The sequence below is a fragment of the Xiphias gladius genome, chromosome 11, assembly GCF_016859285.1.
Source record: "Xiphias gladius isolate SHS-SW01 ecotype Sanya breed wild chromosome 11, ASM1685928v1, whole genome shotgun sequence".
NCBI lineage: Eukaryota > Metazoa > Chordata > Actinopteri > Istiophoriformes > Xiphiidae > Xiphias > Xiphias gladius.
The window spans coordinates 1,643,876-1,660,193 of NC_053410.1; the positions used below are offsets into that span (position 1 = coordinate 1,643,876).

General features: G+C 45.4%; 1 protein-coding gene across 1 annotated transcript in view; it reads right to left on the minus strand.

Annotated features, from left to right (window-relative positions):
* The window catches only part of LOC120796370 (spectrin beta chain, non-erythrocytic 1-like), a 98,712-nt gene extending 82,962 nt beyond the window's left edge, over nucleotides 1-15,750 (minus strand). Inside the window, 2 exon segments of the mRNA XM_040139148.1 lie at nucleotides 12,474-12,770; nucleotides 15,732-15,750. Coding sequence (XP_039995082.1) covers nucleotides 12,474-12,621 — 148 coding nt within the window. The 5' untranslated portion in view covers nucleotides 12,622-12,770; nucleotides 15,732-15,750.
* Nucleotides 15,751-16,318: the final 568 nt, after the last annotated feature.

Genomic DNA, 16,318 nt, shown 5'->3' on the forward strand with positions numbered 1-16,318 from the left:
CCGCCCGACGACGGGGATAGGGGGCCGGCATAGTCTGAGGCTGGGGATAACAGGCCAGGGGAAAGAGGGCCGGGGAGACCGCTGGTGGCGCTCTGAAGCTCCATGAGGAAACTCCAAAGAGGATGGTGGGAGATTTAGACGAGACAAGTCCACAGAGGCATCAAGGAGACGCTCCGCCAAGAAATTTCAGAATTTCCAACTGAATGAAACAGTCTCCAGTTGAATGTATTTGTCTGAGTGTCTCTGCAACAGTGCAAAGCTCACGTTTCAACAGGATTTAGTTGTAACCAGGAGAATAAATTTGAGTTGTAACAGGATAAACTTCTTGGCAGCAGTGTAGAGCTCGGGTTCAGTTTCCAACAGGATTGAGTTGCGTCCAGTAGAATAAACTTCAGTTTACAGATGAAGAAATGAGTTGTTCAGAGGATAAACTAATTTCAAATGATCTAAACCTGAGTTTCAAATGCACAACAGCTTCAACTATTGTAGAGAAATAATCCCAGTTTCAGATGTAGTCTCAACAGAGAGAGGAAGACTGACGATACTTCTCTTCCTACACACTTCCAAGACAGCGGGACTGAGCGATGCTGGAGAGGGCGAGAGACATAGGAGATGAGCTGCAGAGTCCCTCTCTCTCTTTTTGTCTCAGCAGCGTGGGAGCAGGAATCGCTGGCTCAGCAGACGCACCGGAGCGACAGCGGTGGCAGCATCACGCTCCTGTTTTCTCTCCATCCATCCGTCAGTGTCTTCAGATGTCACACCTTCCCTCCATTCAGGAATCCTCCACCCATCCTCCGTGAAAATAACCCCCCCACACACACACACACGCACACACACCGGCTTGGAGAACTACCACAATGAAAAGGTGGAGCAGACAGCAGTGAGAGAGAGAGCGCAGGGAACAGATGAAGAGAGGGAGAGACGGAGGGAGGTAGAGAGTGAAAGCATGGGTTTGTCCTCCGGTGTGCAGCAGCAGCGGCGGCGGCGGCGGCAGCTCTCAGACACTGAAAACACCTTCAGACCGAGGAAGAGAGTCCGGGGGGGGGAGGGGCCGCCAGCGGGAGCAGCGACTCCTCCCAACGGCCAATCACAGCCCTCGAGTTTAGCGGTGATGTCATAGACCTATTAGCATAAGGGGCGGGGCGGGAAGAGGGCGAGAGAGAAAGGCAAACGGCAAGAGAGAGAGAGAGCTGAAGGAGCGTCTCTGCGGACAGAAGATTAAACTACAGATATAATGATCTTGCATGAGGGTTGGAGAGCAATGATTTTCGAGATTTATGTGACAATGTTCAGATCTGTGCTGAAAACATCCTGTATTCATAAAGTCGAAAGAGGTAAAAAAAAAATTTTAAACCCTTTCGCCTATTTCAAATGAATATGGGACACGTATGGAAAAATATTACCTGCCACTCATTTGAAAGCAAGAAAAAGCAAAAGGTCAAAAGAAGGAAAAGTGTATTACGAACTAAAGTCCGTCATAAACCAAATGATTCAACCTCCAGGTTTGTGGGAGTCTCTAAAAGCTGATCAATAAACTTTACGGAATAAAAAAAAGTTAGATTTAGTGTAACATTACAACCTGACAGGAAGTCGCAGCAAAACTCCAAAACATGTTTGGAATGTACGAATCATAACAGTAATCCTCATGTGCAAAGTGCCTATTCACAGCCACACATAAGTACTCATGTGAAGCATTGACGTAATAATGGTCAGGCTCATTTAAATGCGGGCGCCCCGGTCCAGACCTCTATACACAAACCAAGCAGCCGTGCAGATGAAACGTTGTGACTTGGGTGCATGGTGTGTAAATTACGGTCAAACATGATTGACCTCTAGATGCCGTGATGCGTAAAAATGTCGCTGAAAAGTTTATTTTCTTGGGTGGAAACAGACTGAAACACAATTGACAGAGGGAAAGTGTAAAACACACACACACACACACATTATGTGAAAATGCTCATTCTGCTTTATCTAATTCATTGTGACACTGTGGCATTACAGCTTCTTCATGCTAATAAAGCTAATAAAGAGAACGTGAGACTGTGTGTGTAGAGGGGGCGAGTCGCACCAAGAAAAAAAACACAGGGTGGAGTGAGTGTGTGTGTGTGTGTGTGTGTGTGTGTGTGTGTGTTTGGGGCTCAGGGCTCCTTCATTTCTCTCCGAGCTCATTGCTCACACGCAGACGTCCAAACATCCTGAGACTATCTGAGCTCTAATATTAGATCCTGTTGTGGAGATGTTCTTCCTGTCTCAGCCCTGCCAGCACTTCCTGTTTGATCCCGCTGTCCATCGGCAACACACACGCACACACACGCGCACACACAAACTCACTCTCACCTACACTGTAGAAAATGCCAACTTGTATTTTTTGGTATAAATAACATTTGCAAGTTTAGGCCTTAGAAACTTGAACTGACTGAAGTTCACAACTGACACTGAGCCAACAAATCAAGCTCGTCTCTCATTTCAACAAAAGTGATCGAGTCCTGACAACTTTCACCATCACTTTATCACCATCTGTGATAAGGCAAGAAAGCTTAGTTCATTTGTGCTCTATAGTCAGGGAAAGCAAGAAAACCCACTTTAGCTCCGCGTTTCCTTTTCCTTTACACAGTAGAATCCCATTATGTATTTTATTAAATAAACTTATCATTAACTCAGAGTAATTAGGTCAGTTTGTCAGTTTCAAGTATACAGTATTTAATTATCACCTTCAGAACATATAATCATGACTTCAGTTGACTAGTTAAGATCAAGTTAATCCTCTGACTTGGGAGGAAGTTAATAGAGCGAAAAAATTCTTTGGTAAAAATTCAAAGAGTAAATTGAAGAAATTCTTTTTTTGACGCCTTGAAATTTCGAGTTTTTCTTTTTTTTTGCAGCGCTCACATTGGGAAGTTTGTGAAGAAGTGGGGAAAATTAAGAAATTAAGGGACAAACTGAGCAAAGGAGGAGAATCGGCTTCACTTCCTTTCCTTCACTTTCGACACTTAACTAACCGAAGGCGAAGGAAAAGTTCAAGAGGAGGAGCAGCGTTAGGACAATTCAGGGAACAAATATTCACATATTCATACTGCCTATGACTGAAGACTGAAGACTAAACGTGTTGCGTGTTGGGAGACATGAAAATGAAAATAGAGATTTTGAAGCGAAGAATCACAAAATCAATAATAAGTAATAACGTTGGGGGCCTGAGAGACCCCCCTCTAAGCGCCCCCACATCACAAAAAATCCCTCTTGACCAACAGTTCAGTCTCTGGCATTTTTATATCTTCGTCCTGCAAAGAATCTGCTATCAAAAGTGTGAAAGTGAGCTGGTATTTCACACACTAGAAGCAGGAAGTCAAAGTGAGGAGGTCAGAGGTCACCACATCATTTCTAACACATTTTTACTTTTAAGTTTCTGGATGAAACACTGAAGCTTTTGTTGCACTTCTCCTGCTCCGGCTGAATTACAGTCAGTTGTCTTCACTTCACAGACACGACCTTTGACCTCCTGATTAAAAGGGCGCCAACTCCACCAAGAGACGGTTTTTGGCTTCAGTGGAGTCGATTATTCACAAATAAAGCGAGACTAAAAGTCACAGCCAGACACCAGGAAAACACAGTCCATCGAAGTTGGACTTCTCTTTATCTGACACTCCATTCTGAAGCAACTCCATCATTAAGATTGAGCTTGAGATCCAGTGAAGACCTCAGCTGTTGCAGAGAAAACTCTCTGAAGGGTCGGTCGTCCCGATTGTCACCGACCCTGCAGCTCTACGGAGCTTTTTAGCCTCTTTTAGCTCACTGTTTTGGTTTTCTGCCACATTTCCTGCCTGGTGTTTCCAGCAGCGGCAGCAGCAGGCAGCCGTTTTCATCGAACAAGCTCCGAGAAAGCCAGCGTCCACTGCCTGCTCAGCAGCAAACAGCAGACAGAGCCAGTCAGGGACCAGCTGGTGAACACGGCGGAGCATTTGGCAGCTGAGGAGCCAGATAACCGAGTCAGAATCAGAAGAGAATGAATTCAGAGCTGACAGAGAGTGACCACTGGGCGGGCATTCATCGGGTGGACACGAACATGATCACGTTGCTCCGTGTCCGCTGGACGTGGAACAAGCAGCTTTTGCTAACACATTCCCCATAACCACCTTATGTAGTGGAAATAGGTCAGTGTCGTGTTTATAACTGTTGAACATACGGGACCAAAAGAAAAAAAAAAAAAATCTATTAATGCCACTTTAAGGAAAAAAACAAATCTGCATTTGCGTACAAGGAAAGATTTGTGTTGACATGTTTCAATTCTTCTCTGCTGCAAACCTGACTTGGCCCATGTGTGTAGAAACGGTCTGTTCTTCCCAGATTACAGGCTGTAAATTCAATTCACACTCGGCGTGAAGGGAATTTTACTCGTACAAAATGCCTGACGTGTGCGTGTCGGGTTCGACGTTTTGGTAAAATTCCAGCTAAGGACCTTTGTTGCATTTCAGCCTCCTCCTTCTCTCCACATGCGTCTCCGCTGTCGATCACCAAATAAAAACAAAGAGGGGATTCGAGTTCTGCCCAGTGACAGCGATCTCACATTTTAAAACACGGTCGGTGGAGCTGAAGTTTTAACCTGAGGAATTAATCTCACGTTAACGGGGCATCCCGATTTGTTGCAATGATCTCTAAAACCAGACACGGCTTCATCTGCCAGATCACCAACATCACAAGCAGCCATCAGTGCAGAGGTCAAAGGTCAGGGGTCAGAGCAAACAGACAACAGATGGAGCAAATTTTTCTGCGGCTGACAGAAACAGCCAGAGTTCTTTATGTTCTGCTGAGAATCTGTACGATATCACGTTCTGTCCCGCCTGCACGCTGAGCGTCACGCCGCGTTTCCTGCCATCGTGGCCCGGCCCCTCAGGGTGACCCCCCCCCAACGAACCAAATGCACCCTTCATCCAGCCAGAGCAGAGTCCAACCGCTAACGCTGCCGCAGTGGACGCCTCGGGGACGAGACGCCTCCTGCGACGTCGTGGGTTCACTCCTGCTTTATTTATCCCCCTGCATGAAGTCACATCTGCGCCGTTCAGTGACGAGATGCGAGAACAAACACCAGTCCAGAGCTGGTGGTGTGTTCAGGGTTCACGCTTGCGCCGCTGCAGTGGCGAATTTCACACCGACGTGCCGCCTCACCCTCCCGACCACGCAGAGACATTCCTGTGAGGGAAAGAGCACCGGCAACACGAGCAGATCAACGGCAGCCATGTCGGAGGACCGAGCGGTCTGACCCGTCCCGGGCGAAGACCGCGGAGGACTAAGGAACCTGGAAATTATACACTTCTGATTTATCCGCTAGTTGTTGCAGCTCTACTCAACTTGTCTGAAATACGCATCCAGTCTGGTACAGTCGCTGCCGCGAATCTTCAGTTTCCCTGAGCGGGTTTAGTTTTGACTCATTTTATCTTAGAAAAGACAGAAAGAAATAAGGAGAGAAAAAAGAACAAAGCGAACCCATAGAGAGGGACCACAAGCCAGGCCTGAAGAATCTGTACAAATAGGAAGTGAAAACAGGGCGATGAGAAATGCCTGTTAGAGAAAAGATAAAAGGAGAAGGAAAAGAAATAAGAGGACACAGGGAAAATGAAGGTAAGTGAACAGGAAAGAGGGAGAAACAGGAGGAGAGGAGAGAGGGAATAACAAAAGCAAGCTTCTTCACTTTCACTTTCTCTGATGTTGTAAAACCACAAACCACACGTTCAAAAATACAGACACACCAACATTCCCAGCATTCCACCATCTGGTCCTCTGAACAGGAAGTGTGTGTGTGTGTTTGTGTGTGTGTGTGTGTGTGTGTGCGCGCGTGCTTCTCTCCGTGGGGGACCTGGACTGTTCCTGGTTCTAATTATTGAGTGGTCAGGTCAGTCATTGTCACTTTAAAGCTTCCGTCCACTTTCAAATAAACCGGAGAAAAGCGGAAAACCTCCACACCTGAGAAAGCATTTTTTCTTTAAGCCAATAATCTATTATCAGAATTGTGATTTTATTCGTCCCCCTCTGTCTAATCCAGGGTTGCTCGTGGCACGGCTTGCAAGTCGCACGCGTCCCGCCGAGCTTTAACCGCCGGCTGGCATGGAAATGATGCAACGGAGCAAGTGTGAAGCGGTTTTTAAAAAATGACTGAACTGCAAGCACGCGGCCTTTTCATGCACATTCTGGCTGTCACTAAAATCAGAAATATTCCACCTGAATTAAATCTGCCAGCGACTGTGTCGTGCCAGTGTGGCTCTGGTGGTGGGGGGGGTCTGATCTATTCGTCGACACTCCGTCAATAAGAGAAACGCATGTATCTTATTGGTTTGACGGTCGGGGGTTTCAGGGAGACCTACTGAACAGACATGAGATCACCTGTTATATTCTAGCTCCTGAAATATGAGAAGGTCTTAGTCCGTTGTTCTGTCGTTTGTGATTCCATTTCTCACTGTTTTGTGATGTTTTACTGGATAAGAGATTGACCCAAGTACTAATCAGAAGATGAATCAATAATGAAATAATCCTTGGTCGCAGCCGTTTTCTACAGCACCCTTCATTTTTTTCAGCAGAGGCCAAACTTCTCGAATGCTGAAGGTTGCACAGTCCGAACTCGACCAATCTTTGATTTAAATCAGGGACTGATTGATCAAAGAACAAAGGAACAAAACTAGGGGTCTGACCAGACATCTGAAGATAGATTTTGGTCCGCGGTGAACGTGCCCGTCCTGCGGAGGAGCTAACCTTCGCTGCCTTCCTCCGGCCGCGGTTATTTTGAGCTGTTCCGACGACAGAAAACGAACAGAGTTACCGGAAACGCCTCAGGGCTGCAGCCACGGTCCCGACAGGTCGATCGACGTCAGCTGCCACGTTCAAACACTGTCAGGACTGATGCAGCGAGGTGCTGTCCTCCGCAACATCCGCCGGGCCGAGCGCCGGTCCCGTCGGTTTTCTCTCATCTCGGCTTCATTTGAAAGCTTCATGTTTTTCACGTCATCTTTTTTTTTCTGCTCCTTATGTCACAGTGGAATTTAGACTGAACGCTTCTCACTCTTTACAAAAAGAATAAAAACTTTTTTACACGCAGTAACATACACACGCAATGTTTAAATTATCTATGCGCTACTGCGGCTTCATTTGTCATAAAATCAATGTACGAAACACACACACGCGTACACACACACACACACACACACACACACACACACACACACACACACACACACACACACACACACACACACACACACACACACACACACACACACACACACACACTCCTTCTGTCTCTGCCTTCACTGTAAGTAGATCTGCCTGCGTTTCCATGGTGACCGGCGGTTTTTTGTTTCCCAGGATCTCATATGGAGGCGCAACACACACTTGGCTTCGGCTATACACACACACGCGCTCGAACACACACAGGCTGACAGCAGCAGTGGATGTTCAGGTCTCATCGTCTCATTTCAGACGCTGCTGAGAGTCAGAGCAGGTGAACTGTCGAGGGTCTAAACGACCGAAAGCAACGCTGGAGGCTCGTCCTTAAAGGGACGTCTCCGAACGTCTCGCTCTGAGAGCACACACACACACTCACACACACAGCATGGTCCATCAGATTTACACCCAACGCAGCTCCTCTACTGGCCAGATGTTTTCGGACAGAGTTAGTGGCAGAAGTTAAGTCGTGGAAGGGAGGGGAACCAACTGCTTCTGAATAATGAGCTTGAACGAAAACAGAATCTGTTTTCTTATGGTGACAAATGGATATTTAGCATTGTTTCCCATTTATGCTGGAGGATACTGCGAAAAGATGATTGTAGTGTTATAATCTTCTCATACTGTTGTATCAGCTAAGATACATTTACATTTTGTAAGTAGTATTTTTGAAGAAAGGGGTGGTTGTAATGTTTTTATGTGGGATCCATGGCGATTTATTGGTCACGTGACGGATCAGTGAATTGAATGAGAGGAAACTGGAAAAAGCCCGAGACACGTTTTAACGTTGATACTCCGACAAACAGTCCCACACGCGAAGATAACCCCTTAACAAAATGATATTAAACACAGAAAAACAGCTAAATCCTCGCACTGGAGAAGCTGGAAGGCGATTTTTTCCAATAAGTAAACAATTCATCCATTAACAAAATCAGTTTTCTGTCTAATCAATCAACTCAATCATCACTTCAGTTAGTAATTGTCCAGGTGACTCTTATCTCTCCTCCAAAAACACTCAAACTCTCAGCTTATTATAAAAACACCACAGGCACTCTGCAGTTACTATAACGACCACGCCGCTACAGCCGCAGAACCATTTCGGCTGCCACCAGCTCAACGGCCCCGATCGCCGCCGGGGTTTCGGGCGTTTCAAAGAACGACTGCCGCTGACACGACCCGCGACCGTCGGTCGGTACGTCGCTGATCTGCTATTCGGCTCATTCGCAGCACAAACAAGGACTCCATTGGTAATCAAGAGGAGGGAGGACAAGGACACACACACACACACACACACACGCTCAGCCCGTATCAAATGCAGTGCTAACTCAATGTCATCGCCCCACACAGCCTCCGGCCTGCTGAGCTCAGCATGAACAGGAAGAGGCTGCATAGAGGAGGAGGAGGAGGAACTGGACGTTCAGTCTCCGTCCACCATCTTTTTCTGTCCCTTTCAGCCGGCAGGTCACACTGGGGTTTTACTGGGCGGCTTCCAGCTGTGCATGTGAACCCTTAAAAAGAAAAGAGTCTGGCCGTCATGGAAACTTGTCAGAATAAAAGTTTAACAAAAGAGAAAATATATTCACGGTGCCTTTATTTTTGTATTCCCACCACTTACAGTATAGTATTAGTTTTTTATTATCTGTTTACATTACTTTGGTTTTTAGTCTTAACTACACAACACGATGAAAAGTTGATGAGTGGTTTACTAGAGGCCGTGAACGGTTTAGCGCCTCCATACCCGGGCGAGTGGCCGTTATCTTAGGTCGCCGGACGCTGCAGCAGGAAAAGTTACCAACAGTTACCAGCAAGAGGTCTGGATGTTTGATTCCATTCTTTTGTTTAATTTCGTTTGTTTGCAACATTTTACTCTTTTAATTCATTCATTTATTTATTCACTTTTATCTGCTGCAGTTTCGTGTCGAGTACGTTGAGCTGCATCTCACGTATGAAAAGGAGCCACGCGAAGGTTTGTTATTAACGGAATTCAGCGATATTTCTGCAACGACGAAGAAACTTAACACGGACATTTTACTACTAATACAGTCACACAGGTAAGAAAAAAACTTAAGTGTAGAAGTTTCCATTTAGACATTAAATGTAGGGCTGCAACTGACCACTATTTTCAGTATCAACTAATCTGCCGAACGTTTCCTGGATTATTTGATTAACCGTTAAATAAATAAAGACGTGAAACATTGCTGAAACAATTCATCGATTATCAAAATATTTTCTGATTAACTTTCTTTCAATCAACTAATCGGTTAATCAACTGATCATCGCAGCATTTTATATTCACATAACTAATGTGTAGTGAAGGATTTGATAGTTTTATTAAGTATTTTAACACTGTGCAGCTGAAGACTCGCCAGCAGGAAGCTCCACCCTCATACCTTTAAAATAAAAGCCCGCGTACACACACACACACACACACACACACACACACACACACACACACACGGACACACACACCATTAGCCTTCTCCTGCATATTTAACACTGACGTGAATTATTTAGTGAAGTGGGGCACGACTGGAGCAGTCGGCCATCAGGATAAAAACAGCAGGTGGAGAGGGACATGGAGTTACTGTAAAACACACACGCGCACACACTCACTTTTCATTAATGCCTGTGAGCAACAATCAATACTAATTCACAATGATCATTAATATTCTACCTTGTTGAAATGAGAAATTTGTTATGGATAAAAGATATTTTCATTTTTTTAATAATTGTAAAAAGCAAAAACTAATTTCTCTTATAAAAAAATGAGTTGTGAGGAAAACAAATGCTGCACTGCACTAGTTTGTAATACTGGGTTAACACACTTTATAAAAATGAGTGCCGAAAATTTAGTTCATACACTGAATTAAAAGAAAAGTATTTGCTTTTTTTAATAAATGGTTTAAGTGTCAGTTATCAGGTGAAAATATTAAATAATGTCATATTATTAGATTCAAGTTTCTTGAAATCTGAAGACATCAAGCAGCCTGCGATGGGAATTGTTCTTATTTTCCAGAGTAAATGACTAATTAATGAATCATTTGATAGATTAAATCTATACTGAAACAATAAATCATAATAATAATTTATAGACATTAAATATATTTTTTTTATGATGTCATGAACACCTACAGGTATAATTAGCCTCACTGCATTTTTACCACGTGACCCGAGGAAGCAGCTGCCGTCACTGAGGTCAAATCTAATGAGGTCAACAGCAGAACGTGAGAAAGACAGAACGTCAGAACATCCGTCCCGCTGATTACAGCCCGCAGGCTTGTTAACGAGCCTCGTTAGCGCCATTAACCCCGGACTATCAGCAGGTGCGAAGGCGGGTGACGGAGCTGGTCTGGATGCGAGAAGTCCTCATCTCACATCCCCGAGGTTTGAGTCGTTGGGCTTCTTTAACTGTTCTACGCCGGAGTTTACGCTCAGCAATGGAGGCAAAACCCGAGGCCCGGTTTTCCTCTTCGCTCTCTATCACACTGCCGATTTTCTCCAGGGGAAGAAACGCCTGCTCTGCGAGAGGCTGCATTGTTCTCTGTGCCGACACGAACCCTGCAACCCCACATCTTGTGAAACCGTTCAGACTCCCGCAGAGCAAACACACAAAAACACACGCAGGACAGAGCCAGATGAAAGGATGGACAACGGTGACATCCCAGACCTGACCTTCTGTTCGCTTGTATGTGGCTCCTGTCTTTCAGACATAGTTCAGATAGTCCGGATTACCATGATGTTAGCCGGATAAGTGATCCCGTAAGATTTCAGCTAATTTGGTTCTTTGACCTCGAAATAAAAGAAACACGAGAACACTTCTGCTCGCTCGAGTGCCGCATAGCAGTCGATTCAAAGCCGAGGAACCACCATGAACACGTTCCGTCCACAAAACGAAACCGGCCAAAATATCTTACAGAGCAGATTAAAGTTGCCAGATTAAAGGGTTCGACACATTTCCAGCAAACTGCGTCCAATAATCCATCTGACGGAAACATCTGACCTAGAATCAAGGACCCTGGCTACAGTTTAATTAAAATCAAGTGATTATTTCAACACAATGAGTAGTCACTCATTACATTTCCAGACAACTGGTAGTTTTGGGTTCATCGTGAAAAGACTTGATCCTGATCCAGCTAACTGAGAATACGGAATTAAGTGCAGGTTTGGGCTCAAGGATTTATTGCTCTCTGCTCGGCTACAGACATTTTTTAATGTCAGTTTTAGAGAACTAGAAACGTCAACTCATCAATAACACGAGTCTGAATTTTTTCGGTTCTTTGAAGCTGGAGCTGTTGTCAGGGCAACGAGTCTTTAATCCCAAACCTGCAACACTGCATTTTATTGACAGTTAGCTGGATCGGGACCAGGACGTTTTTGGATGAACCACATGTGTGGACTCATTTTCAGATCCACATGGCTCGCTTGTTGATCTGATCATGACTTTGGATGAGAACATGCAGGTTGCTGAGAAATCATGACGATCTCTTGGTGTAATTATCAGTTTAATTACCGTTACATACATATACTAAAATATAAAACAAAATTAAATCTTGTAGACTAAAAAAGAACCACTGTAAATGTAGTTGGAGACACTGTGAGCAAAAAGACAAACTCAACTAAAAGACCAAAGGAGCCAGAGTCAAAGGATTAAAATGGGAATTTGTCTTTTGAAAACTAAGACCCATTAAACAATTAACTGCAGAACTCACTTTGCTGAAACGTGTTTGTCTGATTGAGGCAGATTTTTGAGGGATCCAGTCTCGTATCCACAGCAGGTTTATGATTATCACTTAAAAGTCTCTTGCACGTTCACTGGGCAGAAGCTCACCAATCACGCGCCAGCATCGCTCGTAGTCTGGACCCATTCACTGGTCCCATCTGACGTTACCAGCGGTCAAAGCCTGGAAGCAGCGGAAGCACAGCGGAGCTCAACGTAGCACCGAGCGACACGCGCGACAACGCAGGAACATCTATCGCCCCTTTGCATGCTGGGAGGGTTCCCAACGCGCCGAACTCGTGCATCTACAATCACATGATCAGCCCTCAGCCAATAATACGAACGCTGATCGTGGGCTCATCTTTATTGAAAGCACAAGACAACGACTCCTCAAACCTTTCTTCGAGGAATTAGCTGGGTGAGAATTAACAGGATTATTTTAGCCCGATAACGTCACGTTAGCCTGGATTCATTCCTGCAAGCCGTGAAGCAGGACTGTGAGCAGGACTGAAAGTACACGAAACACCCGTCCCTCCGTCCGTCGTCCTACCTGCGAGGGCTTTGATGCGCGAGCGCTCGAACAGGCGAGCCGAGCTGTTCTCGTTGTCCCAGTCGTCGGCGTCCCAGCGGTTGTTGACGCCGTCGCTGTACTGCTGCTGGATCTCCATGTGGTCGTATTCCGCCGCTACCGACGTCATCTCGACCTCGACGCGACTCCGCCCCCGCCGCCGCTGCCTCCGAGTCCTCCCACCTGCTGCCCGCTGCCGTTGACGACGGGACCCTCAAACACACCCTCACACACGCTCAGACCGGCTCTGACTGGCAGGCCGAGAGGCTCGTCCAAAACCTGCCGGGACACAAAGAGACAACAGAGGCGAGTTAGTGGAAGAGGCTGAGACTGAAGATCAAATCTAATTCTTTTTTTTTTTTAATATATATAAAGCGTCATAAAAAAACGACATAAGGGAACACAGTTCGTAGGAAGTGTTGATGAAAATCCTCTGAACACATTCGACTTCTAAATGAGTCATCATCAATTCATCAATCGATCGGTCTATAAAATGTCAAGAGAAACGCATCCGTCACAATGTCCTCAAACCCAAAGTGACTTCTTCACTTCTCGTTTTGTCCAAACAAAAGTCCAGAACCAGAGGATAGTCAGTCTTTTTTGTAAAAGACAAAGAATTGGAGGCAGGGAACGGCTGAAATCATTTCACTTCACTTTAATGGTCAGAGAGCTGAGCTGGTGGGATTTTCCCCAGAAATAAGGACCTCGATGATGAATCAATTATCAAAACAGTAGCTGATAAAGTTTCTGTGATTGTTTCAGCTCTACAACAACATCTCTTCTTTTGGTTCCCTTCGACTTTTTATATGTTTGACCAGAGGATGTCAAGCTTTGTTTGGTTTGGCAGCCGTGTCTTAATTATCCCGTGTGGGTCACATGTTTGGCTCAACACCGAAAACTACAACCCCCCCCCAAAAAAAACAAATTACTGATTTATTTTATTTCTTGTTATTCTCGTATCGTTAATGTTTAGACAGTCGAAATACGCATAAAGGAAATGTCCAGTTATTATTAGTATCAGATGTATTGCAGTACTGTTTTATTGCATATTAATACTACTACTAGTACTCCAGCTGTAACAGATGATTAAACACCAGGAAATCAAACTGTTCTTCTCCGCGTCACTGAGGGAAACTGTTCAAACACAGGACTGGAGGGAGGCGATGGGGCATGTGTCAGAGAGCAGCCGCCGCGGTGGGTGTCAGGTGACGGCGGCTCTGCTCTTTCATTGGCTGCAGGCTTGTCACGGCCTCTGTCTGAGCTGCACCAGCTTCATCTCTAAACTGAGAGAATGGTGCCGCCCTCTGGTCACGGCACGTTACTGCAAGATCTGAGAAGCAATAATACAAAACAAACACACACACACACACACACACACACCGAGGCGTGCAGGGACCAACTCTCCAAACTGATCTCCAATCTGCCTTTAAATATCCGTCACAGAGATTGTTAAGATAACAGATATTAGTTTTTGGCCCGTAACTCACAATTATTTTCCTTATCATTTTCTATCAACGGATTCATTATTCAGTCTATAACGTGTGAGAAAGTGAAAGTCTTCAGAGCCCAAGATGATGCCTTCAGTTTACCTGCTCTGCCCAACCAAACAGTGCAGAACCAGAAGAAGTCCAAATTCTGACAACGTTTGCAGTTTCGCTCAAAAAGTTAGTTGAACTATTAATCGACTGTCAGAATAGTTGCTGACGATTAAGCAACAAACTGTTGCAGCTCTACTTAGTTGACACACGTCCAAAGGATAAAAAAGGTGCACAGCCCTTCCATCAGATCCCTTAAATCATTCATCATGATCGTAACCTATTTAATTATCAATTAATATTCTGCGCTCATTAAATGAAACCTGTGAAATATAATTAGACAGGCTCCATGAATGGCGCAGTAAGAGGTGACAGCAGGTGAAGCACGGACTGATGGTGTTTGGTTTGCGTCCTGCATCAGCTCAGTATGAAACATGAGGGGTTAAAAGGGTTTTTGTGCTACGGCGGCTGATGGTTGCTGCAGCCTCGTCTCCACACCACCAGAGAGAAGCCGGAAGGCATGACCCGTTTCCTCAGAAGAAGCAACTCTCAGGAGGACACGGCGGGGGAAAGAATAAAGTTCGGTGACCCCGCGGTTAGTTCCAGAAATGTTTGACTCATTTCGTTTATGTTTTAATTATCATGGCTGCCTTTGCCTGTTAGGGGGCTGGTGGGCCCCTGCTGTCGATTACCTTTTTTCCCAACAGCAGTTTAAAGAGCTGCCGTTAATTAAAATTGTGTTTTTTTTTTTATCGACTGTTTAATTTTTAAATTGCAGATGGTGCATTTGCCGTCACCGGAGGAGTCTAAACAAACCGAGCAGGTAAACGAGGGAACAGGGAGTCAGCATGATGAGTCAGATCTGATCCTGCAGTCAGCAAACGGCTCCATGACTCGGCACAAAAACACCGGGCTGAACACCAGACAGAGCCGGGCGGACGGACGCAGGGACGGAGAGACAGACGGCTGCGGTGGTCAGGTCAGGACTGCCAGCCTGAGAAAACCCCCGAATGTCGTCGGCAAAAGCTGCCGTCGATTCCGCACCACGGACAGTTTCCCGCTGCTGTTCCATCTTCCCATGGAGAAACCCCAGTTTACTAGTGGCTGCATTTACCCGAGCAGCTGAACATGACAATCATCTGAACCTTTTTACCAATCTGGTGCCATTGACCAAAAAAAACCCCTGTACAGTACAGACAGTGGTACAGACCGAATAACAACTGCAGGTCCTCACCCTGGAACCGATCGATCAATTAACACTGAAAAAGATCAGTCAATCAGTCCAGTGACAGGAAATTAATCAGCAACGGTTTTGATAATCGATTCATCTAGAGCTGAAACGACTGGTTGATTGATGGATTAGTACAGTGACAGAAAATTCATTTCCAACTGATTCTTCCGGCAAAAATGCCAAACATCGACTTGCTCCATGGTCACATCTGGGAGAATGAGCTGCTGCTCTCTCTCTCATTTGAAAGTGAACTAAATGATTTGGGGGTTTAACCTGTTGGTCTGACAGAAAAACCAATTGAAGACATTTTAGAAAATTGTGATTGTGACTTTTTATCTGTATCTAAAGAATTAATCGATCAATTGATAAAAAGAATCTGGAGATGAATAGATAATGGAAATAACGGTTATTTGTTCTCAGATTGGACCTAAAGTTTTCTCTAATTCATATAAAACGATCAATAGATTCTGTTACCACAGAGAGGCTCAGATCTGTTCGCCGATTGGCCGCCTGCGTTTCAGATCTGTCCCCCGATTGGCTGCTGCTGCTGCTGCTGCTGTCCCCCGTCAGGCTCTCCCCCTCCATCCCGTCCTTTCCCACAGTGATGACTTCAAACTGTTTCTGCGCTATTCTGCGTCACGTCGCTGCGTTTTCATCTAATGACCGGTTACAGTTTTCTGCCTCGGGACAGTCTGCCGAGCAAAAACTGTTTCTCCGAACAGACGCGGAGATACACACTGATACTGTGTGGGTGTGTGTGACTGCTGCCAACCACCTGCAGCTCGGCAACCAGTCAGGCTGGAGCTGCTTGTGTTGCTATGCTAAAAATATGTCGCCACAGGGACCCTGACAGAGAGTGTGTGTGTGTGTGTGTGTGTGTGTGTGTGTGTGTGTGTGTGTGTGTGTGTGTGTGTGTGTGTGTGCGTGTGCGTGCGTGTGTTGCTGGAGTGAGGCTAACACAATGTGCACTCACGCAGAAGCGATAAATCACACGGACGCATAGACACACACACCAGCCACGGAGTCATGACAACACACACAGGGTTTTCATAAAGTGTGTC